Source organism: Astyanax mexicanus, chromosome 9 (assembly GCF_023375975.1).
Source record: "Astyanax mexicanus isolate ESR-SI-001 chromosome 9, AstMex3_surface, whole genome shotgun sequence".
NCBI classification, from domain to species: Eukaryota; Metazoa; Chordata; class Actinopteri; order Characiformes; family Acestrorhamphidae; genus Astyanax; species Astyanax mexicanus.
Genome location: NC_064416.1, coordinates 14,503,468 through 14,530,832, shown reverse-complemented (window position 1 = coordinate 14,530,832; position 27,365 = coordinate 14,503,468). Strand labels below are relative to the sequence as shown.

At 38.2% G+C, this 27,365-nt stretch overlaps 1 protein-coding gene across 1 annotated transcript in view; it reads right to left on the bottom strand.

The window, feature by feature from the left end:
- Positions 1-732: 732 nt before the first annotated feature.
- Positions 733-27,365, bottom strand: part of LOC103029157 (anoctamin-2) — a 32,547-nt gene continuing 5,914 nt past the window's right edge. The window contains exons 4-27 of the mRNA XM_007244076.4: positions 24,347-24,439; positions 22,320-22,471; positions 21,209-21,263; positions 20,671-20,722; positions 20,505-20,560; positions 19,495-19,542; positions 19,116-19,180; positions 18,851-18,985; positions 17,521-17,681; positions 16,488-16,570; positions 15,005-15,016; positions 13,237-13,317; positions 12,384-12,449; positions 9,912-9,986; positions 9,593-9,794; positions 8,302-8,413; positions 8,060-8,117; positions 7,872-7,972; positions 7,587-7,738; positions 5,589-5,741; positions 5,429-5,481; positions 5,138-5,319; positions 4,515-4,620; positions 733-4,257 (exon numbers count right to left, since the gene is read on the bottom strand). Coding sequence (XP_007244138.3) covers positions 3,025-4,257; positions 4,515-4,620; positions 5,138-5,319; positions 5,429-5,481; positions 5,589-5,741; positions 7,587-7,738; positions 7,872-7,972; positions 8,060-8,117; positions 8,302-8,413; positions 9,593-9,794; positions 9,912-9,986; positions 12,384-12,449; positions 13,237-13,317; positions 15,005-15,016; positions 16,488-16,570; positions 17,521-17,681; positions 18,851-18,985; positions 19,116-19,180; positions 19,495-19,542; positions 20,505-20,560; positions 20,671-20,722; positions 21,209-21,263; positions 22,320-22,471; positions 24,347-24,439 — 3,486 coding nt within the window. The 3' untranslated portion in view covers positions 733-3,024. The remainder of the gene's footprint in view (positions 4,258-4,514; positions 4,621-5,137; positions 5,320-5,428; positions 5,482-5,588; positions 5,742-7,586; positions 7,739-7,871; positions 7,973-8,059; positions 8,118-8,301; positions 8,414-9,592; positions 9,795-9,911; positions 9,987-12,383; positions 12,450-13,236; positions 13,318-15,004; positions 15,017-16,487; positions 16,571-17,520; positions 17,682-18,850; positions 18,986-19,115; positions 19,181-19,494; positions 19,543-20,504; positions 20,561-20,670; positions 20,723-21,208; positions 21,264-22,319; positions 22,472-24,346; positions 24,440-27,365) is intronic.

The window sequence follows — 27,365 nt, the reverse complement described above, 5'->3', positions numbered from 1 at the left end:
ACAGTGAAATACAGTCACAGCAGATTGAAGGGAGATCATGGCTGTTGCATTGTGACCTCAGGGAATAAACAAAACACACACACACACACACACACACACACACACACACACACACACACACACGCACAGAAGTTCATGCCCTCACAGGTATTCTGGACTTGCAGGTGAAGGTGTTCTTGCTCCCTCTAGAGGTTCTTTGGAGAAAAACAGCTCAAAGCTAAGTGAATATAATCTAGCCTGTATTACTAGGCCTGAGCATGGTCCTGCTTATGCTACAGTGGTTACAAGTTAAAGAGGCTATACATGATCAAAACAACAAAAAACAGCCCAAAGGGATTTTAGGGTAAACACATGGTGAAGGTGAATGTTGGTGAGCATATTACACTACAGCACAGCCCAGTCCAGGGTGTTTTTGAGTTGTAGAGCAGTGGAGCTAGCTGTTTCTGGCCTGATGATGCTCCACATAGTACTTTTGGGAAGAGTTATGGAGTTGGGGATAAGGTGGAGTGGTGAATATCCAGTGTCTTGACCTCACTGAAGCTCTTGTATTTGAATGCCATACAGCAAAGCTCCAAATTTTGTAGAAAGGCTTCCCTGTACAGTAGAGACAAAAGCTGGATAGACTCTTTTTTCAATAACCTTCATTTCGTAAGTGTTTCTGTACTCAATATGTATGTATTTATGTCCATATGATGTACGTATTTACAAATGTAAAATGACAAAGCTGAAAAATAATTCATTCAGATTTTTATTATGAACAGTAACAATGTCATTTTTTCCCCTTTATATTATCAAAATATTGTTGAACTTCTCTAGAAGTAACATGGAACTGGTCTACGTCATAAATGCTGGCTCATATTTGTGCTTAGTTAACCCAGGCTAAAGCACCATGCATATCATACATGCATCGCCACTCAGCAACGAGCAAGTCTACATTCACACTGTGTGCTCTCTTCAAATGGAGGAGGAGGCATTGTGCTCCTCTACCTGAACAAGTTCACTGTATGTTCTGAAATGGTTACATAACAGTTCACTTTGTGAAGACAAGGATTGACAGACTGCACAGTGATAATTTGACATATTTTGTAATACCCTGTACTAAACGCTCTAAAATACTGTATATTTGAAATACATTGGCTATGTTTTATCACAACAGCAAAATCTTCATTTTGTCAACATAAAAATAGTTCAGTTTAGGTGCACTTGAAGTTCTGTGGGTAATGGGGACCTGCTAGCTAGAGAAGTAATTATTGTACAATAAATAAGTTAAAATATGCTCCCTGTCTTGGTGTTTTCATCAAGCTGCCGTTGCTGTTCAGAAATGGCTTGTAATATCTTCTAGTAAATGTTTATGCATTATTCTTTCAATATTAAGTGAAACACTCTGAGTAGATACACTGATCAGCCACAACATTGAAACAACTTTGTGTAGTTACCTTCTGTGCCTCTAAACTCCACAAGACCTACAAGACCTATGAAGGTGTCCTGTGGTATCTGGAACAAAAAGGTTATTAGCAGATTCTTAAGTCCTATAAGTACTGATTAGACTGTAGCCAGGTTGAAACCACATAAAATTGTTTTTTTTTTCCAGTTGCATGCAAACCGCATTTGGATGCGGTTTGAAATGCAATAACAATTTGATTTGGTCAGATGTGTCTCAATCAGTCTTTTAATGCTCAAATCAGGTTTGAACTCAAAAACAATGACTTCATCAAATCCAGAGTGATGGAAGTGTGAGGGTCCAAGCAGAGTGCAAAGATTAATTCAACAGATATGATTTGAGAAGCAAATCCATTTTGCCTGCAAATCCATTTAACCAAAGTATCTCAGGTTATTAAGCTTGCCCATTTTTTCTGGCTTCTAACACATCTCTTTCAGGATGCCTTTGTTACCATACAACCCATGTAATTACTTCACCTTCTGTTGTTTTGAAGTTATGGCTGGTCAGTGGCTGATATGGCTGATATCAGTTTAGCTTACAGCCAGTTTGTTTCAATGATGGTAAAGTGGCATACCACTGTAGAACCCAACAATAAGCCTGTTCAATCTGTTTATGTACAATACAAATGCAATATGACAAATCTATGCATGAAACGTTAACTCTAAAATCGAGCAATTCCTTCCCTTAATCCCATACTGACCTCTTTAATTTATTTGTTAACAGCTATTTTAGGCCAACCAACTGCCTTGACTGTAACTTGAAATAATAAGTGCACAATTACACCATGACTAAAAAAAAGAACATTATTTGTCAGCTCAAGTTACACTGGACACATTACACATTACATACTCATTAAGGACAACTCAGCTGAGACAAGGCAATTGGTGGCCAAAAAAAAGAGGCATGGATTTTCACAATTCCACAACATCTATATGGCTTGAGCAGCTTATTATCAGGTTTTACACTGTGGATGACATACCCCATATACAGGCAACTCACACTTGTCCATGAACAACAATATCAAATAATGGACATGCCCCCTGCTGAATTACGGCATGCGTACAGGCCACACAACCCTTTGGCTCAGATGGCCGAGGGATTTCTCTTTTCTTGTGTTTCTCATCTCCCCACATTCAGAAGGAGACAAAAGAGTCTTGGAATGTGTTCACTTTTGTAGAGTAAACATATTAGTATTGGAATGTGTTGACTTTTCATTAATTCCAATGATTTAGCTCTGGTGAAACACAGAAAAAACCCTTAGAGTGCACCTCTTGGCACACAAGAGGGGAGAGTATGAAGGGTGCGTCCCAACACCACGTCACAACTTACAGTACAGTGCCCAAAATTACTTGGCAACCAAAAAAAAATAAATCGACCATCATCTAACCACAAACATGATGGAACAGACCTCAACAGACGACCTCAACAGACGAACAAACAGTTACAGATGATCCTGGCCTGAGTGGGCCTTCAGGTAAGTCGGTGATGAATAAGTGACTGCCTGGGTTGCCTGGCACTGAAAGAGGTGATTGGTTGAGAGCTGCTGGAGAAGTTTAGCAGAACTCTGCCTTGTCCAATCACGCTTACACAGGGGAATTGCGCGTCAGCTCGCTGGGCGAGGGCGGGACCTTCTGGCTGAGATGTGTGAAGCTGGTGGAGTGGCTGGCTCTTGGAGAGCTTTCCGCAGCATCAGGTCCTCTTTGCCTGGGGGGAAGAGTCTGACAGCGGGACTTGGCTTTAGTGCTAGAATCCTGCAGTGGACGTGCTTTCACAGCGCTTCCCATTAGCTCAGGTTTGGATGGGGGCCTGGGTAGCGCTGTTGATTGATGACTACCTGATAGATCTGGTCTGGAGGGAGGTCGTGGCAGAGCTGTTGATTGGCTGCCTGAGAACTCTGGCTTGGATGGTGAACGCACCATTGCTGCTTGGCTGCTTGTGATCTCTTGTTTCGATGGTGGTCGTGGCAGCACCGTCGGTTGGCTGCTTGTAAACTCTGGCTTGGATGGTGAACGTGCCACTGCCACTTGGCTGCTTGTGATTTCTTGTTTAGATGGAGGGCGGGGCAATGCTGTCGATTGGCTGCCTGAGAGCTCAGTGCTGGATGGTGGTCGTGATAACACAGACGACTGGCTGCCAGAGAGATCTTTTTTAGAAGGTTGAGAAGGTTGTGAAGGAACTCTTGGGACGCTCCGTAAAAGCTCACTGGGGGATGGAGGGACCTTCTGGCTGAGTTGTCCGTAGCTCGTGGAGTGACTGGCTTTGCTCGAGCTGTCTCCTGGTTCATTCCCTCTGTATCTGGGTGGTAGGGTTCGGCAGCGACTTCTTGGTCTGGAGCTTGGATCTCGAGGTGGAGGCCCGGCCAGATCAAACTCTTGAGAGCACGGAGCTGCCTCTGTATTTGCTTGACTTAAAGGGTCTAATGTAAAGTGTGGTTTTGAAGTGGGGCTGTCAGGGGTTTCAGCGGGTGTGCCTGCTTCTGTCTGACTGGTGGTGGCCACGGGCTCCTCCTCCACCAGCTCAAGTTTAGTCTCCCCATCTGCATCCTGCAGTTCATCCAGGTCCTCAAATGACTGGCTCTGTAGCATTCGACTGCACTCTGGCACCACAGGCTCCTCATTCCCCTCGTCTTCGTCTGGGCTATTAATGGTGATGTTGATGTTGGCAGGGCGCTGAGATTGCCGACGCTGCTTTTCTGCCTCTTCACTGAGGAGGAGATCCATCAGCAGGGCTTTGTCGTGTTTCATCCGCTCCTTCAGAGAGCGTGGTACGTTTGGAATGAGCCACGCCACCAGCATACTGAGGAACATTGCCAGGTTCTGAAAAGCACACAAGATGCACAAGGTCAAACAAGGACACGAGTATTGTGACATCTGCTCATCCATTGATTTTTATTAATTTAAAGGTAAAGAAAATGAGTTTATTCTGAGGGGCATCATAGCCCTCTAGCCCGCACCTGATATTAGGCATGGTGCCAGGAGGTTTGTGTTTATCTGCTCTAGATTCTATTGACCATGCTTTTCTACAGGGAATAGACAAGCTAAGCTGTGTATGCACATAAAGCTGGTCCACTAACCTGGAAAAATATCACAAAGGCCAGTCTGGCAGCTAACACAGACCAGTACTGCTTAGAGAGCTGATATGACTCAGGAGACCAAGGGGGATCCCGATAGTCTTTATACCTGAAAGAGAAAGAGAGAGGGAGAAACAATGAGAGAGAGAGAAACCTAATTCTCTGAATAAATCTGTTAAAATATATTGGAAAAAAATAAGAGACCACTTTAGTTTCTGAATCAGTTTCACCGATTTTGCTATTTATAGGTATATGTTTGAGCAAAATGAACTTTGTTGTTTTATTCTATAAACTACAGACAGCATTTCTCCCAAATTCCAAATAAAAATATTGTCATTTAGAGTATTTATCTGCAGAAAATAAAAAAATGGTTGAAATAACAATAAAGATGAAGAGATTTCAGACCTCAAATAATGCAAAAAAAATATATTAATAAAGTTTTAATAGTTCAGAAATATTTGGTGAAATAATCACAGTTTTAAGCATCTTGGCATGTTCTCCTCCATCAGTCTTACACACTGCTCTTTTTTCCAGAGCTGTATATATTACACATACGATCATTTTACTGTATTGTCATCTTATAATTTTTTCACTTGTGTGTGCAATGTTTAGGTCCTCATGCAAACCTGCAGATACGGAGTTCCCTGTCGAAGCGTGTGCTGTTGGGTGCTGTTCCAGGTTTGAAGTTGCTGGTATTGAAGTATGCCAGTGTGTGGTCTGTGAAGCCGTGCATGGTGCCTGTTTCACTGTACAGATACTGATACACCATCCGAGGAATAAACTCAGATGTGAAGGAAATCACAAATGCCTGAGAACGAAGAGAGGGAGAGAAAGAAAGAGAGAACGAAATAAATCATATGATGCCCTGTCATATTCTGCTAACAGTAAAAAGAAAAAGAAAAGCTTTGGTTACATACATTTGTAATGACAGCAAACTTGCTTATTCCACTCAGGATGTTGTGCCATATTCCTATAAAAAAAAACAAAAATGTATGTAAAAGCAGCATAAGTGCACTAAGTGAGTTAAAAAGAATAAATCTAATTATATTAAATTTATTATTTACAGAAAAATCATACCAATCTCTTTCTCTCTGACAGCATCAGGCCGCCGTATTTCAGTGACAAATTTTGCAGCGTCGAGCCGAATCTCAATGACATTATTGAGTAGAGCAAAGAGAGGAGCCAGCGGGAAAGATGCCACGAACAGTGTAACAAATCCATACTGAATAACTGTAGACACAAACAGAAAGGATTAATGGAGTCAGACAAGGAAACAGTTTCCTACAGTTCCAGTACTTTAAAAAACATCAGTGCCAGCCTGCAGAAAATACCTTAGACTGCCCTAGCCATCCTTTAAAGATAAGTGCCTTAAGTGTTACCTTAGAGTTATCTTAAGGAAAATCAGCAAAAAAAAAGAGATAACCTGCACATATAGCCTTTAGTATTAAAGACAGGTACGTTCCCTCAGGCTATTTGGGGGAAGATAGCCTGAGGGAATGACTACACACTGATGGTGAGGGAGTAGGGTGGGTATGGCATGTCCAGTATGCAAATAGATTATGGCAGGAGTCAATGGCAAAGGTGCAAAGTTTATTCATCAAGTTTGAACTGGTTAAATATAAGACAGAACCTAAAGGTCAACATATTTAACTGAAACTCAGTGAGTATCACTCAATTAAATAAATTTATAAACTCAGAATATGCCAACTTGAACATATATTTTATTTTTTAAATGTTTTGTTTTTACATTACATTGCTATAGAACAACTGAAAACATTTTTTAGAGTGTAGGCATATATTGTGGTAGCTCACAAAGCCTGTTCTTCAATACCATTGCTCCCTAAAGTGAAAATTAAACACCTCACAGGCTGACAACCTAAACAATACATCCTGAGATCATTATTGCCTGGCTGTTCATTTTAATCTCACCAACTGCTGCCCTGACAATATTAGCATCATAATTCACACTCTTGTTTAAGACTTAAATCTCCAATTACTGTACTAAAACAGGGTTGAGATGAGGGTTTAACTGAGAGAATTTAACACTACAAAAACAACAGCATGAATCAATTGACTACATTAATGCTCTTCCATATAAATGCTACAATGTAATATGTTAAATCAAGTTAAATCAGGAATTAGCTGGTATATGGTTTAACAAAAAATGGCTTATGTGTATATAACTGCTTAAATATCTTGTGTATAAAGTGTCCTGGCTAATGAACTTAACACTGCTATCATTTATAGCATGTTGTTGGCTTTTAATAGCTATATTAAGCTAATAATCAATAATTTGGTCACTGAAACCGCCATAGTTTCAGTAGTAGGGAATTTAGAGTAGAATACTATATTATGCAATTGTTTAGAAAACAGTTCAGTTACAGTAAAGTAAACTGCAGGATCGGTCTTGTAAAGGAACATACACTTTTGGCAGTGTAATTATGACCTAAAATCAAATGTAAAACACAAAATCAGAAAAGGCAAGTGCACAAGCCTAAACTGAAGTTTTGTGATTACCAACGGCATCAAATGGCTCTGTACCAAGAATAGTCATTCAACAATAGACATGACTTTGTAACATGTATTGTGATTAGACAAATCAGTATTCTTAATGTATTTGGGAAGAAATGGATGCTCTGGATCAAAGACAAAAAGGGCCACCTAGACTGTTACCAGAAACAAGTCCAAAAGCCAGGGTATGACATGTTTCAGTACACTTCTCTAATTCTGTGACAAAAATACATTGAGTTTTTAGATAATATGCCTTAATTGCCGTGCATTTTCAACAAGATATTGTCAAACCACATGATGCACACATAAAAGACAGAAGCATGGCTGCAGAAGAAGAGGGCCCATGTACAGTAGAGAATGTGTGGAGAATTTTGAAATATAGGTCCCCTGCCTGTTACTTGTGAACTACTGCCAACCTAATGTTTCACCAGGTTTAAAGTCGCACTACAGTAACAAAAACAGATGCTAACATGCAGCAACATCAGTCCCTCACTTATGACTAAACAGCATCAGCATTGATCTCTTTGAAAAGACTCCCTGAAAGATCCAAACTGAGACACTCACTCATTTCCATATACTCAGGGCTCAGGCCTTCATACGGCTCCAGCTCATAGTCGAGATCCCAGCGGTGTCTCGGGCGATTCGGATCCTTGTCCTTCTTCTTCTCCCCTCCTTCCTTCTCCTCCTTATATGTTCGATACATCTTCTTCAGCTTTCTACAAAGGGCGAGAGTGAAAACCTGGCTAAGCCCTGAATGGTTTAATGTAGGCCAGAAGAAGCTCAGATTAAGACGAACCACAGAAAATGAAATAAGATAAAGACGGGAGTATGGATGTGCGTGAAACTCACGGAATGGCAATCTCAAACACATTATTCTGGATGAGCTGCTTCCCCAGCATGATCATGCCAAGCTGAATACACACTTCAATAAGACAGCCTGCTGGAGCACACTGTAACACACACATATACACAGACGTTCATAATACAAGTGAAAAACAGCACAAATGCAACAGAAAATAAGACTTTTAAAGTCTTACCTCCTCCATACGGAAGTCTTGGAAGACGTATACATAGTCACCTGGACGACCTGCGAACCTTAATGACCCAACAGGGCTTTGTGTTAGAAGGCTTATACTGCCTGTTATGAATTACTGAGAATGACTTATACTGTCTGCTATGATTTCATCTAAGAGTTCATGTACACATGCTTTGACCTTCATCTGTGTTAATGGGAACAATTACAGCATTGTGTACATGTGCAGTGTTCAGCATGACTAACCTGCCCTTGAAAAAGGCCACATAGAAGACAGGTGCAAAAGCATTCATGCTCTTCAGCAGAAAAGCTTTCAGGATAAGATGCTCCTCAAACGCTGCTTCAGTCCTTGGAATTTCTAAAAAACCACAGCAACATTTCATTATTAAGATTTTAAAGATTACACTTATGATGCATGTAATAAACTGACAAAATGAATATGATTTAAATATCAAATTATAAAATGTGAATAAACTAAAAACAAGTGTTAAAACAAGTGTTATTACTATAAATTAATACAATAATATGAAATAGTATAAAAGTAACATAAAGGAGTAATAATCAAAGTAAATGAAATAAAAAAAAATCATAAAAGTTTATAGGAATATGAAACAGTATTAAAAGGTATTAAAATGTATACAAAGTGAAAATACAAAAGCTTACAGCTAAAAGTAATAAAATAAATTAATATACAATAAAATACCATGAAACAGTCATATTTGTCATGAAATTAAATAATTCCCTTTAGAATATTAGTGTAGAATATTATAGTACAGTAAATATAAAATTAAAGTAAGCATTAAAATAAAAAATAAAATAAGATAGTAAAATAGTAATAACTTGATTTAAATCAAGATAAAAGTAAAATGAAAGAACAACAATGTTAGCATTAAAAGTGAAATCTGTAAATTTATATAAATGATTTTATAATAATATGAAACTGTACTATTAAAATGAAAGTAGGGTAAAACAAACATAATTTTTTTAATGATAAAATATCTCTTCAGCTTTCCAAGCCCTTTGACCCTAATTAACTTTTGGTATTGTAAGTCGCAGTGCTGGATCTCAAAAACTGACTTAAATCATACAAACAAACAGAGATAGACAGCCCATAATTTATGACATTACACGTTCATCTAATGCTTTAAAACTGTAACAGTTTTTTTAAATATATCCTAAAAATGTATTCTTGGCTTGTGGGATGCTGTTAACACCCTGGCTTCCCGACCTGGGGATTAAACCAGTAACCTTTTATACTCAAACCCGTTTGCCTCTGTAACCTTTAGGCCACAGCTGCCCAACAGCCACTTACTGTAGCTACATTAGCATCGATGTCATATTATGGACTGATTATGTCTCAGAGCTGTAATGCTGTAAAGCTGTCATTAATCAGCCATACATGCTTGAATGTGCTCTCCCGTACTATCTCTCTCTCTCTCTCTCTCTCTCTCTCTCACTCTCTCTCTCTCTCTCTCTCTCTCTCTCTCTCTCTCTCTCTCTCTCTCTCACACACACACACACACACAGAAAAACTGACCCAGTTCTGTGATCCAAACTGCCACAGCCCCGTAGATCTCATCCAGCACCAGAACCACCAGCAGGTTGATGATAACAGCAGTGGTGGTCACAGTAACTCGCACATTAGCTTTGGCCTCGTGGTCAGGGTTCATTGACATCACTGCGAAAACGATGATCCGGTACAAAATCACACCGAACACAGCTGAGAACGTCACCCCCACCTGAAAAACAGATGGGGAGCAGGGTTCAGAGCAAGAGTGAGTGAGAGGAAGTGATAAATTATGTATACATTTACATCTACTGTACAAAAATTAGCATTAACACACAGAAATACACACCATAAGCAGTATGGAGGATACGTTAATGCAGTATCCTGGCAGCCGGTCCTTCCATGTTAGAGATTCTGAAGCAAACTACAAAAAAGACATTATTGTTATTATTATATTAAAAAATATGTATATTTTTTATTTACTTTTTCTCCTCATTTTAGCTAAGCCAATTAGCCCACCCAAAACTAAGACTCCCCCTATCACTGGCAATGCTAGGAGGGTGAGGGCAAGCACAAGCCTGATACATCAATCAGTATATGCCTGTACCAACCAGCATAATAACAAGAGCATGTCAGAATATCATATTAAATGAACCAATAGAATTTGTTAAAATGACAAGGAATAAAATAATTTCATACTGCATTTGTATTGTAGAGGCAAGGTTTTGATATGATGATATCATGGTTCAGTATATTGGTAACACTTTATAATAAGGAAACAATAATTAACAGTACACACAACAGTAATAAACATTGTTAAATGTTATGAAATGTCAACTAATTATTAATTGGCAGTATGTAAGGCATTACTAATCATTAATAAACTTGAATGTATAAGAACACTATAAATCATGTTAATTAATAATAAATTGTGACATTAATTTAAAATGTTGAAATGATTAACAATGTATTATCTAGTGTTAACTAATGAGTAGTTGAGACATCCATTAGTAAGTACAGTTACTTAATACATCCTTATTGTAAAGTGTTACTAATTTATTAAAATGTCAACACTGTCAGACCAAAACCGTGTATCTCTGTTAACTTTATGTTCTAGGTGTTCTACAAAGTACTAAAAAGGGTTTTTCTGACAGTGGAAACTGGAGAGAGCTCTATTCCTAATCTAGCACACAATATTCATCTGATCAGACATTCCTGGAGGCAGTAATTACTAAATAGGTGAGATTGATTAGTGGTTGGAGCTAAAGTCTGCTGGACGGTAGCTCTCTAGGAGCAGGGTTGGTGAACCCTGGTATAGAACAGTGCTATGTACTAAATGCCAGTGGGCTTATTTTACCAATGAGTTTTCTTCAGTTTGTTCTTGAGAAAGTTTCTAACTAGTGATCTACATCAGACTTGTCATGTGTTTATAAGCACAGAATAATTTACAATAGTAAACTATGTATTAAAATGTGTGCATGTATAATCATCATCACATTACAGGATGTGCAATATCATGTGCAACGTCTATTTCTGTAATTATTATGCCATGCTACAAATATTTTGCTGATTGGTGCAAAAGAAAAGTCTGCACAGTTCTCATTTTCCATGACGTGTCTACCAGAGGGAGATTATTTCTGCCCAATATTATATATTTTCCTTTTTTGGCTCAACTTCTGGTGAACTCTGTTAAAATGTTGTACTTTTTAATACATATATAATATATCTATATTGCAATGTCAGCTTTTTTCCAATATTGTGCTGCCCTTGTTCACAGTTATGCTTGTTTAGTGATCTTATAGCCCTCATAAATGTAACAAATCTTAAATAAAATATAAAATATTGTTTTATTTACAATATCAGAAAATAGAGTAAGTGAGTATAGAGAAGCAATAGCTTAAAAACATCAATGAATGACACTGATTTATAATGTGGTCTTGCAAGAGAAGGCTAGACCACACTGCCACACTCCTGGTACAGCACACACACAGACACACTCACACTCACACACACACACAAGCACATACGTACACATGCGCGCAGTCAAATGCATGGAAAATTAGAGCAGACACGCTCCCAGGTGCTCACACACCCTTTCCCCCTGACATAAACACACAAACCAAGCATGTGTCTTTGATTAGAGGAAGGGCACCACTTTAACTTGTGTGTTTTAATCCAGCTCTGACTCTAATCCCACATAATCTACTGTGTGGAATACCCAGGAGGGGTAATCTGCTTTCAGCACTTTCAGTGTGTGTATGTGTGTCTGCGAGGAGGCGGACCTTTGTGCATGTGGGTTTGTGTGTGCTAGCTAGACCTAAACTGGTACAAAAGCAGTAATAAAAAGCCGTCAAATCACATTAGCAGAAATTGCGACCACGTCTAATCGCTCATTTAGTTCTTATAATCTCTCATGCACTGTACACATAAACATACACACACGCACAAACACACACATGCTCATTATCTAACCATACAGGAAGTGAGACAGGCGTGAGAGGAAGAGCAGGTGGGACCTGTGTGTGTGTGAGGTCAGTACCGAGTGCACTGACCACTCCACATTTGACTGACAGCTGACTGACATCTAATAACATTATCCCCAAAGCCCCACCTCTCTCTCTGATAAGTTGATTAGCTCTCTCTCTCTCCCTCCCTCTACCTCCCTCCCCACCCCTCTACCTTACTGTCACTCTGCTACTCTCTCTCTCTCTCTCTCTCTCTCTCTGTCTCTCTTTTTCAATCCGTTCCTCCTGAGTGAGTCACATACGCACACAAACTGTTTCTGACTGTCTCTCTCCACCCCCACCCTCAGCGCTCTTACCGGTGGTTGTCCTCCTTTAGCAGACAGCAGCTTCTCTCTACCTATGTCATCTGTCCTCCCATCCGGCTGCAAAATAGTGGAGATTAATCACACACACACACACACACACACACACACACACATTTCACATACTCACATACAGTTATGTTACAAAAAATGGACATAATATGTATAATATTTCCTACAGGCCATTAAATTAACTTAAATGCTGCAGAGAGTTTATGGCAGAAAGAAAGATTTAATAGCTTGCAAACCGCTCTGAATCCTCACAACACACACCTATATACTCATTTTGTCATTTATTTTGGTCATTCATTTTTGTCAATGTTTAGTATACACACCCCTTCTAATGAATGCATTTAGCTACTTGCAGCCATTGCTGATACAATGCACAAATACAAACAGCTTGTCTACTCCCTGTATAGAAGTATTACCAATCTACCTACTGGCACCGTGCCTAATGCCAGGCATGGGCTATAGGGGGTAATAAGCCCTCCAGCACTGAGCTGTGGAGCAGTGCAAGGAACTCTGTTCTCTGGAATGATTGTTCACCATTCAGTACTTTTGGTGGCCATCCAAAGTCCCGACCTCACTAATACTCTTTTCGCTGAATGTAATCAAATCCTCAAAGCAATGCTACAAAATCCAGTATGGACAGTAGAAACTAAATCAGGATAAACTCTTTTTAATACCTTTGACTACTGAAAAAAAGAGAAGGCTTCCCAATACTTTTGTCTATAAAATGTATTTTTACATCAAGCAAACTTTGAGACACCTGTGTCTTGGCTGCTTGAATATTTGTAAGCTAAATTATATTTTTTTCCTTCAAATAAAGATAATATATAATGTGTACCTCTTCTTTCTTTTTGGTCTTTTTGTTCTTCTTCTCTCGTTTCTGAAGAAGAAAATCCTCATATGCTGGACGGAGCTCATCCTAATTAAAGAAATAGAAAGGAAAATAAATAGTTGCAAATGAAGAGCAGGAACAGTGATTGCATGAACTGTAATGAATTAACAAATGCTAAAAGAAACATAGATACACAGTATTGTGCAAAACTAATTAAGTTACAGTATGTATCTGGGTAAATGTGTGAATTTGCTTGACACTTAATTAATTACCTAATTTGAATAAATACCAATAACAGTGTATCTGTATCAGTGTATCCACATAAGCATTTCCTAACTGTTTCTTTAGGAATTAAGTAACAGGTGCTCGGGGTGCACCGTTCAGTATGACTCATTTCTTTAATGAACTAGCTTCACCTTAATGATACCTAAAGCCAAGCTTGTCTTAGTAACATTCCTGCCAAGCTTCCAAAATGACTGGAATTAAGGCTACAGTCTTCTTGAAAGAGAGGAACCATCTATTCTAACAACAATTACTATTAAAACATTTCTATCCTTTATTGCTCCACGCTCTTCAAAATGGGCAACACTTTACAAACGTTTTACTGTGGTTAGAATATGATTAAAAATGACTTAGCTGATTACATACTATTAGTTCAAGTGTGGATTTTAATATTTTGTTGAAATCTTTGTCATAGGAAAGCTATAAATCTGATTTTTATCTTAGCATATATCTATCTGTTAACACTCAACCCTTAATTTAAATATAAATATTAACCTTTTTGTTTTAACTGACTGACTTATGCTCTTGTTGCTAAGCAGTTGCTATTGTATTACTGAAGGTTGTATAATTGGTTATGAAGTTGTTGCAAAAAACAATTGCTGCTATATCACTGGTAGCTGCCTGGGCATTGCTATGCACTTGCTCTAGAATTTGAGGCAGTTTTTAAGGTGTCTTATGTGGTTTTTAAGGTGTTGCAAAGTGAGTGTTATGGTATTACCCAGGTGTTTCTGCGTGAATGCTAGGGTGCCTGCTATGGTGCTTCATGTCAGGTGGTTTAAATTGTGTTTCCAGTGTTGTATATGGTGTATAAACGATGTAAATTTGTATAAACGCTATGTTGTCTTGTGGGGTTGCTAGGGTGTTGCCAAATGGTTTGATTTGCAACATGCAATAATAAAATCATGTATCATTTAAAGCTATTTTTCTTAAATCTAAAAATGTGTTTTCGGCAAAATGTAATAGTTAAATTCACATTTTGAATTGTATTTGTAAATTATTAATATGTTAAACTTATTTAAACAAATAAAATAAAAGTGCAATAAAATATTTTGAATATACCAAAAGATATAGAATAATGATATCATCCAAAGTCATTGTTTTTTCACCACTGGTTCTTTTCTGAGACTGCGTGAAGACTGAGACCATGGTATTAGATGAGGGGTCTGAAGGGTCTTACTTAACGCATAGGATTAACACCCGTGAGTCAGCAGTCAACGAGCAGTTTACACTAAAGCAAAAAGCCTGACAACACATTGCAGAAAGTCCATCATCATGGATGAGATCAGCGTTAGTGGTCTGACCTTAGGCTTAAGGATACAGCAGCAGCCATTGATACACAGAGCTTCTTCAAAGCTAATCCTCAGAGAGCTTGTCTAACCAACATCCCAGTGGAAGCACAACATCCACGTCTAACACTGAGCTCTGATCTGCAGAACATCTGTAGCTCAGGAAAATAATGAAAAGAAAAATATGAAAGAGAAAATAAACTCACCTCAGCTCCATCCTGTAGCAGCATTCCGGAAAGGAACGATACAAAAAACAAAATGAAATCAGTGCAGTAATTTTACTGCGTATGCAATCTGAAACATAATAATAACACAACCATTGGCAGAAATCACAGATTCCAAACTCTAGTGTCTCAATATTCTTCAAACACTTTTTAAGGAATCAGTTCCGTGCTACAGTCACAGGTGAGGCTTTTTATGACACTTTCACAAAGATAGTTTGTAAAAGCAACACTGCACAGTGGAATGGTGCACAACCACTTGAATCTTAGGATATGGTCCTATGAAGGGTTTGATGCCTGTCTTACCAGCATATAAGCAGCTTGAATTTTACAGTTCCCCTGAACCTAATAACATTATCCACTGCAGAAACCAGAAGCTAAAAACTTTTGGCTATTTTTTTAATAAACTTTCCCTGCATTGTGAGCATCAGGTATTGTAATTTTTCTTAAAACAGTTGTTTAGAGGAACACATGTTTCAATTTTTTTTGGTACTGGAGTCAGAGAATTTGGAAATGTAATACAGAGGACATTTCCTGAATACAGTTGGTAACATGCCTCAGGTCTGATTTACTAATTAAGGTCTGAGACTTCAGAACCCTGATAACAGTCAACTGTCAGATGTTCATTGCTATTTTGGCAACACAGGTGCATTCAACTTTTACATGAACAATAAACAGAATACACAATTGCAATTGAGTACACATTGCTGTTCCCGTAAATTACTTGCTCTCACACAATGTGAACGTGCAGGTCAGTTTTTTTCTGCTTAGAAGAAGCGATGCGCTTCAACAATGCACCAAAGTCAGAGTGCACCTGGCTCTTAAAGGTAATGGCAGGTGATGCGCTGATTGGTTTATTTCGCATTACACCCAAAAGACACCCATGATTAATTAAGAGAATTAGTGCATGCTTTTTGCACATTTTGAGCTGGGCAAGATGTTTTTTTGCCCAACTTTACAAATAGGAAAGATACACTGACACGCTCTAAATCAAGCTGAGTGCTGTGCAGTTGACTACTCGCCTATAGATAGAGTCAAGAGGTTTTTACTGTCAATTTATCTGAGTACAAGTTCACAGTGAAGTGAAATTACGTTCCCCCAGGACCACGGTGCAACATGGAACAAACAACACAAAACAAAGACTAAATACAGTGGAATCCATCAAATTCTGCAAATATAAAACCAGAACCCAAAAAAATCAATGCTGTCTGAAGAAAACATGCAAGCCTTACAGAGGAGAGATGAAACCTTCTTAACCCTTTTGCATAAGTCAATGTAAAAAAATAATTCAGGTAATTCTGAAGAATTTCTGTTTTATTTATTTATCAAGGACAGTTTGTGTGTTCAAAGTATGTAGTAAATTTAAAATCAACAAAAATACTTTCATAAAAATAAGGTTTTTATAGTCTATATATAATACATACTCTTAGCTAAGTTGTTATAATGTTATATTTAAGAGCATGCTCACCTCTTCCTCATCAATGCCTGTTAGATCCCACCTGTGCTGCAGACACCTCTGCCTTCTTTTCCAGTGCTCCAGAAACACGGCAGCTACAACACACACACACAACACTGTTTGTTAGAGCAAGGGATTACAGTAAAAGCATTATATAGACAAATGTTTGCTGATGCCTATTCTATTATTGTACTCATTGCTGACACAGATGTGCAAATTCACACGCACACAACTTGTCCAGTCACTGCAGAGTATTTTAGATATTTTGTGAATATCATAGAACTCTCTGGAGCAGATAAACATAAACCTATTGGCACCATATCTAATGCCAGTCAGGGACTAGAGGGCATTAAAATTCCCTGCATTGAGCTGTGGAGAGTGGAAGAGGTCATCATTCCCTGGAATGATGGTGCTCCATTCAGTCCTTTTGGGATGAGTTGGGGAGTTGGGGATAAACTCTTTTTAATACCCTTGATTTCATAAGAGCAAATTAATAAGCAAGTGTTCCAATTATTTTCCACATAGTGTATTTCCCATATACAACCAAATCCATTTATCTTTAAAAACATATTTTTACCAAAAATAATAATTAATATTAATAACAAACATGGGCACACAATCATTGCACTCAGATCACTCCACAGGCAGATCTAAACCTAGAGAGGTGTGACCCAGGTGACCCCAGCCACCTACACTACTTCCACTCAAGCCAGAATTACAGCTATCTGTGCACAGACACTGGTGCTCTTTACATAACAGGAGAGTTTATTACAATTCCCTCTGTGCTTCTGCTTTTTAGAACTGTGCTAAAAAGCAAGTAAATGCCTTGAATAGTACTTATAGTATTACACATTCATACAGGCTGTGCATACATGCATAAACACTTACACAATATTACAGATGTAGATATTATTAAGTGTATTATATCTCTATTATATAATGCTGCAGTAATTACAGGTGCATACACTAAAACCCTATCCACAGATTCATTCCCATGTTTGCAAACAGAATTCTGCCAGATCCCACCCACACTGAGCCTACTTACCCCACAGGGACATGAAGATGGCAAAGGCTACAGTGGCATGGTTGTCAAACAGATAGCTGGCACGAGCTGTACTGCACATACTGCTCAGCTGCCAGTAATCACACACACTATCGCACAGGGGACACATGGTGAAGTTCAGGCGCTTATCACACATCTCCTGACTAAGAGAAACAGAAAAACACAGTGAGATCGATATTCTTTTTGACGAATATAGATAGATAGATAGATAGATAGATAGATAGATAGATAGATAGATAGATAGATAGATAGATAGATAGATAGATAGATAGATAGATAGATAGATAGATAGATAGATAGACAGGTTGGTAGGTTGGTAGGTAGGTAGGTCGACAGACATGTAGATGCTGATTTGTTCGTAGTTAGAGTGACAAGTAAATAGATAAGTAAACAAGTAGATGGACAGATAAGTAGGTAGATAGGTAGGTAGACAGACAGGTAGATGCATAGTTTGGTAGGTAGGTAGGTAGACAGGAGGATGCACAGGTAGGTAGGTAGGCAGGTAGACAGACAGGTAGATGCACAGGTTGGTAGGTAGATAGGTAAGTAGGTAGATAGACAGACAGGTAGATGCACAGGATGGTAGGTAGTTAGGTAGGTAAGTAGGTAGGTAGGTAAGTAGACAGACAGACAGACAGGTAGGTAGGTTGGTAGACATACAGGAAGATGCACAGGTTGGTAGGTAGGTAGGTAAGTAGGTAGGTAGGTAGGTAGGTAGATAGATAGACAGGTAGATGCACAGGTTGGTAGGTAGGTAAGTAGGCAGGTAGACAGACAGGTAGATGAACAGGTTGGTAGGTAGGTAGGTATGTAAGTAGGTAGGTAGGTAGGTAAACAGACAGGTAGATGCACAGGATTGTAGGTAGGTTGGTTGGTAGGTAAGTGGGTAGGTAGACAGACAGGTATATGCACAGGTTGGTTGGTAGGTAGGTAGGTTGGTAGGTAGGTAGGTAAGTAGGTAGGTAGACACACAGGTATATGCACAGGTTTGTAGGTAGGTAGGCAGGTGGACAACACAGATAGGATGGTAGGGAGGTGGACAGACAGGTACAGTAGGTATGTAGGAAAGAAGACAGACAAATACCTTCACAAGAACCTATGGGGACAGACAGGCAGGTAGGTAGACAGGTAAGTAGGTAGACAAGTACACAGATAAGTACACAGGCAGGTAGACAGCTAAAAAGACATGTAACTAGGTAGATAAGTAGACAGACAGGTATATAGATGGGAAGGTTGGTAAACTGACATACAGGCAGACAGACAAAGGGATAGACAGTTAAATTTAGTAAGCATAAACAGGGAGAGAGAGTACCTGGGCACATTGGTATCTACAGTCAGCCATCCATAAATGAACACTGCAATTCCCATTGCTGAGGCAGGAATTAACAGCTGCGTATAAACTCCCAACCAGGTAAAATAGAGACCAATCTGTTCCCCAAAGTACTTCCTGTAGAGCAGAAGATCCAGTACCAACACCATAAACAATGAAATACTGACTCAAGTCTCGAATGCTGAATATCAGTTCTACAAGCAGTGTAATGTGTATTGTAGGGCCCTTGTCATGTCAATGGCAGTACCTGATAAGGTCAGCTGGTTGATATTTGAAGCAAACTCCGTAATTGGCCCATTCTTCATGCAACAACTGAGAAACACACAAATAACCTTCTTAAAACTTTATACCCTCAGACAGCTAAAAAATTAGTAGTTAATGAATAAATATTACATCTTAAAATTAATTACTAAATAACAATCCTCATAATAAACAACTGACAAATAAAAAAGCTGTAGCTTAAAAAAATTAGCAACATTATCTAATATCATAACACTTACATTACATTAGATGTGTAATTACATTATTACACATCCACTCACTTAAGCTTTTTATCAATCAAAGACAGTTGATCCTGAACACTACTATGTGATATCCACCCAATTATGGCAGACTGATGAGCTTACCTGTCTGTCATTGCGATTCTCTTTTTCATCTGAGCTATTAAAGTCCCCCTGGAGCAATAAGAGAATTTAATAAAACTTACAAACTCAACACTATAAACACATACAAACACAGAATTAACACTTGCATTGTGAACACTGACCATACAATGAAGTGGGTTGCAATTTATACATTCTCATGGTATGATAAGCATGTCAGAATATATCATGGCATAAGTGTATGACAGTATTTCACACTTACCCTAAAACATTAACAGAAGTATTATATAATCAAAATAATAAACAGAATTCTGAATGTATATAGTATCGCAGGTTAGTACATATTCCCTGAATGGCTGCTATGGGAATAAACTGGGATTTAATAACTAGAAAAAAGTGGATTTTAGCTGTTTTTCTGAGCTGAATTTCTTGCTAATAGTTGCTGAAAAGCCAAGGACACTGGTTGATAAATAGATAATCAATATTCATTCTGAACCTATGTTATAAAGCCTGAAAGAGCAAGTTAAGATGTAATGCTAACAGTCAGGCTCAGTCAACCAGCCTAGACAAGTCAAGTCCCAATTCTAACTGCTGGCCTCAACCGATTTTTTTAAGGAGTTAGCCGTGATGCTAACTTTTATTACAAGCTGGTTTACGGGCTGATGGTTATTGATAGGCCAAGGACAAGTATAGCTGTTTGCAATGATATGTGTATCATTTCTGTATGCTATTCTGTATGCTATTCTGTTATGAAACCTAGAATAACAGATTAGCCACTATTCTAACAACTGAGTTGGAGTTGCAAAGCTAACAGACACAGCAGCTGATTCAGCATTTGTAAGTAAGAAGCAAATATCTACAAAATTGTATACTGTGAAAACAGTTATCACTGCTAACCTACAATGTCATATATGGCATACAGTCTGTGGAGTTCATTTAGTAATATGCTTAAATATATTTATAATTATAGTCAAGTATTCAGTGTAACTACAAAGCAAACCAATCATGTTAATGTTTTAAAAAAGACAGCTTACATCATGTAGGGGAAAGGCTGAGTCGTAGACACCCTTCGCTAGTAATGACGTGATGCCTATATTATAAACAAAAGTAAAAAAAAAAACAGAGGACGATATGATAAATGAATCACATTATTGAGCAAAATGAAAGATAATTGTCATTTTTATGCTTCATAATATGTACCCATAGTCTGACATGTCTGTGTGCAGGCCGTGCGCCTTAGAATCTCGAGCACCTAAGAAAAAAACACACACACAAACACTGTGAAGAAATTTCACCAAGATGCATTAAGCCCTACAACAATTTCAGGGCATAATGGTCATACAACACACAATTGTATAGCAACTGATTTAAATACAGTATAAGGGTGTACAAAATGATGTGTTCAACAGCTCAAATCTCTACTTTCTCCATTAAAGTCTCTATACTCTAGTAGCGGACACACTGCACAATGTCATTGAGCGTGGCATTAGCATCATATTAGCATTACAGACCATAGCATTACAGCTGCAGCGCAAAGCAGGTCCATAGAGCAGAGAATGCATTTTAATGAGTGTTGATATTTACCATGTTCAAGTTTATATTTATTAATATTCAATAACAGCCACAATTTACATTATGTCAAAATATGAAACACATCAAAAATAGAGTTATTGGGTTTTTTTTCTTATTATGTTATTAGATTTTTAACCTAATCTTTATACATAACAAATAAACTTACGATTCGTCCTCGTGTTGCGTTGTCAAACAGGGTGTTTTTCGACTTGATATCAAATCTGGAGGGGAAAATTAAAAGAGTAAATTTAGTTAAGATTAAGCATCTTCATTCTCATTTGCTTTCACTTATTCCCTCATACAATATAAGAAAATGTTTTTCTCATAGACAAACCAGTCAGAATTTTATGATTACCTCCTTGTTTCTACACACTGTTGGAATTTTAAAACACTGTCTCCACTAACTGTCCGCTCTATTAGACACTCCTACCTAGATGATCCACCTAGTAAATGTAAAGTCAGAGACAGAAGCTCTAAATCTGTTACATCACAATTTGTATTGGTCATCCTCTAGTCATTCAACATTGCTTACACTGTTTAACGAACACTGCAGGCAATTTCTGAAAACAAGAGTAGGGGCTTTGAGTGGTCCAGTGGGCTAAGCGCTGCCACTTTGATAAGGAGGTCGCTGGTTCGAATCCTGTTTATGTAGCTTGCCATCAACTGCCATAGCCCTGAGTGAGCACAATTGGCCTTGCTTTCTCTGGGTGGGTAGATGGTAATCTCTCCTCACATCTCCTCCACAGCACGAGTCGTCTATGAGCTGAGGCGCTTTCCTCCGAGAGCACTGGCTACTCTGCAATGCTGCATCAGCAGCAGATGGAAAAGAGGTGGTGTATGACTTAACATGTATCGATAGAGGTTTGTGCTGGTTTTCACCCTCCTGGTGTTGGGGCATCACTAGTGAAAAAGGACCTCTTAATGAGTGGGTTGGGTATTTTCTATGTAAATTGGGGAGATAATTGGAAAAAAATTAAATAAAACTTTTAAAAAAGAGTGTGCGCAGAAACAGACTTCAGGACTACAAAATATTCCTATATAGTCAATGTAGCTGATTAGAAGGACAGACAGTGAAGAAACAAGGAGGTGGTCATAAAATGCTGACTAGACTGTGTATATCCCAGCTTAAAAGTTCAGGGTCAGACATGCGACAGCACCCCTTAAGCAGATTGAGTGGGTATCAAACCCACAAACAAGCCAGAACTTTAACCACAGAATCAACACAAAACTGGCCCAAACTGTGTGTGTGCATCTGTGTATTTTTTGTTCACACTCACAGGTGTAGCTTCTCCCTGTTGAACGGCAGTGAGAGCACACGTGTGCGAGGGTTCACGAGCTCCGGGACCCCAGGTTGGAACGGCTGATTGAGCTTCTCCCAAAATGAGCTGATCGCTCCTGCTAGTCCAGTCTTCTCTTTCAGCTCATATGTCTGCAAAGCCAGGCAGAGAGGATTACCAACTAAAATACCAAACACAAACACTGAGGGCGAGGTCAGAGCGGGGTCAGGCCTGCAGCGGCCTCTCTGTAGGAGTTAGTTGATTTATGAAAGGGCAGAGGGGAAACCTGTGCAGACTGACAATATCTATAAGCCTCATATAAGACCATTTTCCCCATCTGCACTCTTCCTGTACTTACACACGTATAGTCTAAAACTCAAGTTAGACACAAAGACACAACACGCACATAGCATAGCAAATAATATGAGACATATCACACCAATAAATCACTTCATCACACTCCTCTGAGGAGTTGTAGCGCTCGCTGTGTAATCGGCTTGCCCTGAACATAATCAGATCCCCCTTTTTTTTACTCGCTGCAATGTTGAAACTTGGATTGATGTTTGGCATTAAAGCAGCCTTTAACAAACTGTGTCAGCCCAGAGCACTTACCAAGTTGGTTTTAGCCATCATGGATCCTAATCTCTTAAAACTCAAAACAAGATCATGTGAGTGTGTGGTTAACTCTTTTTTGGGCAGCCTGAGGAGAAATCTCTGTGACACAACCTTCTCCAAACCAGCTCCACCCCTCATTACTGTCAGTTCATTAACATCAGCAGGAAAACATAGATCTCCTTTTAAAGTTAGCTAATGAAAAAAAAATATTTTAAATATATTTTAATAAATGCCAAACCATTTAATGCATTCCTCATGATATTTAAAAATAATAATCATCATAATAATTATTGTAAAAATAATAATTGAAATAATCCACACAAAGGCCTAAAAACAATTAAATAATGATGTCTGCATACACACAGCATGTAAAATTGACGTTTGCATAAAATGTGACACATATCTGTTATACGTACCCAATACTAATCCAATACTTAGCAATGCACAGCCACAACTGCTGTGTGTTTAAAGAAATTCCTAAAAAAATGGTTGAACTCGGACACAGAAGGATGCGGCTGCAAAATCAATGATGAAGGCTTAAAAAGCACTATATAAAGAACACATGTGAAGCATTGCTCTTTAGTGCATGTGTATCATTTCAAAAACATCAACAGTTCAAATGAATGTTGGACACAGATTACATTGGAAGGATAGTTTGAAGAGCCTACAAAACAGATTTGGTAAGACTAATTTACCTGCTGTGTGCACATAGCCTATGTAAACTGTAGAAAAATGGAATTGAACTTTAAAAAGTCACTAAATCTTGTTAAATGTTATTTTGTTCTACATTTGTGTCACACTTGTATGCATTTATTAATATGTAGTCACTGTCACAGGCTAAAGCCTTGTTAAGAAGATTGGCTTTTGTAATTTTTAATTAAAGACAATGCTATTTATAGACTATTTTATTTCACTTTGAAGCATTTCTATTGGTGGATTTTATCATAAAATATCTCTAATGCTCTAATCTATATTAGTAAATCTTAAACTAATCTAAAATTGCAATTATTTTCATCAAATCATTCAACAAGAATCCAAATATTTTTGCATTATCTGAATCAGTTTGTCTTACATGGAAGATCCTTTTTTAATTAATTGAAAGTTATGACAATTTCACTCCACCAAGTCCTCTAAAACACATCTACCTCTTACATTATATTTAACCATTATATATAGTAATTGTTAATGAAAGTAATTATTTATTTTTATTTAAATATTTAGAATGTTCCTGATATATAAAGTGATCAAAAATTTAGATTCGGATTTCCCCCATTAAATATGATCAAAACCTCAGAAAGCTTAATCCAGTAGTCCTGATATCTGAGTCTTAATGCTGAATCCTCTATTAATGTTCTCTCCTGAGTGTGACTGGGGATTCTGCAGCGATTCGTGGGCGGAACGAGGGAACTCACTCTCTTGGTGGGGACTTTGATCTTCAAAAGCTCTGCCTCTCGGCTAAGCACAGACCAGGGAACATGCAGACGAGTGAAGCGCACTGTCTTCATCTGAGAGAGAGAGAGAGAGAGAGAGAGATACTGCATTAAATCAATCCGGCACAAGAAAGAACCCATCAGCAGCAGTCATCAGCAGTTTGACAAAAACACAACAGAATCTTTGATTAGAGCAAAACGCGACAAAAACAGACAACAGACAACTAAATCTGACATTCCATAACATCCCCCAAAAAGGGGGAGGGGAGCAGAACGACAGTCCTTATGCAATAATACACACACACACACACACACACACACACTATATGGAGAAAAGTATTGTGACCCTATTAAGAGAAATCAGCTAACATCTGTCCACATATAGAAAACATCATTTTTTATTATTTTATCTGTATTTTGGCATCCTGTTCATGCAAAAAACACTGTTTTTATCACTAAAATGATCTGACGAAACAATATTATCACAATATGCTGCCCACAATAACAATGATATCTCAATTATGTGATATATCACAATACAATTCCTAACAATACTTCATGACATCTGTGTTACTTAAGAGGATAAAATATTGGTAAAAAATCAAATATCAGGAATTATGGATTTATGGAGTCAGTTTCACAGAATATGACAAACAATATTCTTCACCATAGGTTTTCCCTACTTATTTAATTAGCTCCAACACGTGGAGTAATGAAGCACAATCTAGAGTCTAGAGTCAAGAATTTTACTAAAAATACTGATATTTGACATCATGTTTCAATACAATGCATTACAACAATACAAGTGTTACAATGTATTGTAATATCATGTGTTGATGTTTCTCTATGTGAGGTTCTATCATTAAACACAGGGCTAGCATGCTGATGCAAGCATTTTTTTCATAATGTGGATACCAATATTTTCAAAAACAGACAGAGGGAAATCTCAGTTTTATGAATATCCGGATACATGTGGTCAGGACCTAAAACCAGCTACATACGCCGGAGAGGCTGTGATAATTCTGTCCCAGACAGAGGTCATCCAGCTGCCTTGATTAACACCACAGGAGGGTGCACACACACATACACACACACACAAATACACACACTCACACACACACACACACACACACACTAATAAACAGAGAACCACGCACGCTTGGTGCAGCATCTGTTCAGCTATTGTGGTCTGGTTTGATGCTGCAGATAGGCTTGGATGGTTGCTGGATCATTGAGCAACACTGCATCTATTTACACACACACTTTCACTCACACACACACACGCACACACACTCACACACACACCTCTGGCCATGAGGCTCAGCAGTAATCTGTCTTTTGGCTGGAGACAACAGCACTCAATATTAATCCAACAAACAACAACACAACAGGAGAGTGATCCACCAGCTCCACACCAGTCTTATCAACCCCCAACCCTGACACACACAACCCTCAAATTTATGCAGATATGAGAATATAGCATATCATTAAATAGAAGTCCTAAAGGCTTTTTGGAGCCATGCCAAATATGTAGCCATGCCAAAGATGTTGAGTTTTTGGTCGGTGCTGCAAAGAACAGTTTTTTTCATAGAGGCCCTAGGTAAGATAAGCTAGTTAGCTAATGTCAGCTAACACTGTGATCAAAATGCGTAAGTGTGTAGTATATTATTAAGATAATCTTATTAGTTGTACTATAATACATTATCTTCCTTGTTTTCCTTTGTATCAGTCTGAATCACGTATGCATTAACTTTATCATAGAGCTTGGCAAAATCATTGTATTTTATCATATTGTGACACACTTCATCATATTGACATTTACATTTACATTTATGGTATTTAGCAGATGCCCTTATCCAGAGCGACTTACAACAGTGCTTCAAAGTTACTTAAGATATCCAAAGGTAGTTTGTAGACTAGGATCAAGAGATACATAGAGCTTAATCATGTTAAGAACCCTAGGAACCTTTTTTTTTTTTTTAGTTTAGGAACTCTTTGAAAAGATGTGTCTTCAGTCGACGTTTGAAGACCGTGAGTGACTCTGCTGTTCTGACATCCAGTGGAAGTTCATTCCACCACCTTGGTGCCAGCACAGAGAAGAGTCTGGATGTCTGTATTGACAATATGCTCTATATCAAGAATATTATCAGTGCTTAAAGCACACTGACCCAAGTAACTGCAGATTTAAATAGAGAGTGTAAAAAGTCCTGTTAAATAGAATGATGTAAAAATTTTCACTATGCATAGAAGAATAGCAGTATTTAAGAATCTGCCACTGCTGATTAATTTTATCCGCATATCAAATCATTGCAATGAATAGCATGAAAATATCTTTAAATATTTTTCTATAATATTTTTACCATATTGGTCAGGTCTGTCATCTATGCTTAAGTATAACTGTAATATTACACATTATTAACATACTACCATTAACCTCATACCTCATGTGTTAGTTTTAAATAATGTTTTATAAATCTCATATTGTAATGTCTCACTGTAGACCTAGTGTTTCGGTATTGGTACTAATATGATTATTATTGTCATTATCAAAAAATGCTATTGTGGTACTTGGGGCATTATACTAACAACACTAAACAGTCAGGTATCTATGCATCTATGATTATGACAAAAATTATTTCTTCATCAGTGGACAGGTGCAGGTGGTGTACCATATAGTTTATACTGTCTTCAAGGCGACTGTGAAGCCATCAATGAAGGTCACTGACTGACTAAATCGCAATAGTGTGATCTAATGTAATGTGTAAATACCGTATTTAAAAACACATTTACAGAAAGAAATGTAATTACCTTGTTGACCTCCTGCATACATATACATGGGTACTATCACAATCCCATATCCCCTAAAGGTTTGTTTGAAGTCCCTGTGCGAATGCAGTATAGTGGCTAAAGCAGTGTTTCTCAACCAGGGTGCCGCCTGGCTTCATCGGGGGTGGCGTCAAAATATTGCGCCTCACGTGCATATTTCCTTTCCAGAGTCAGC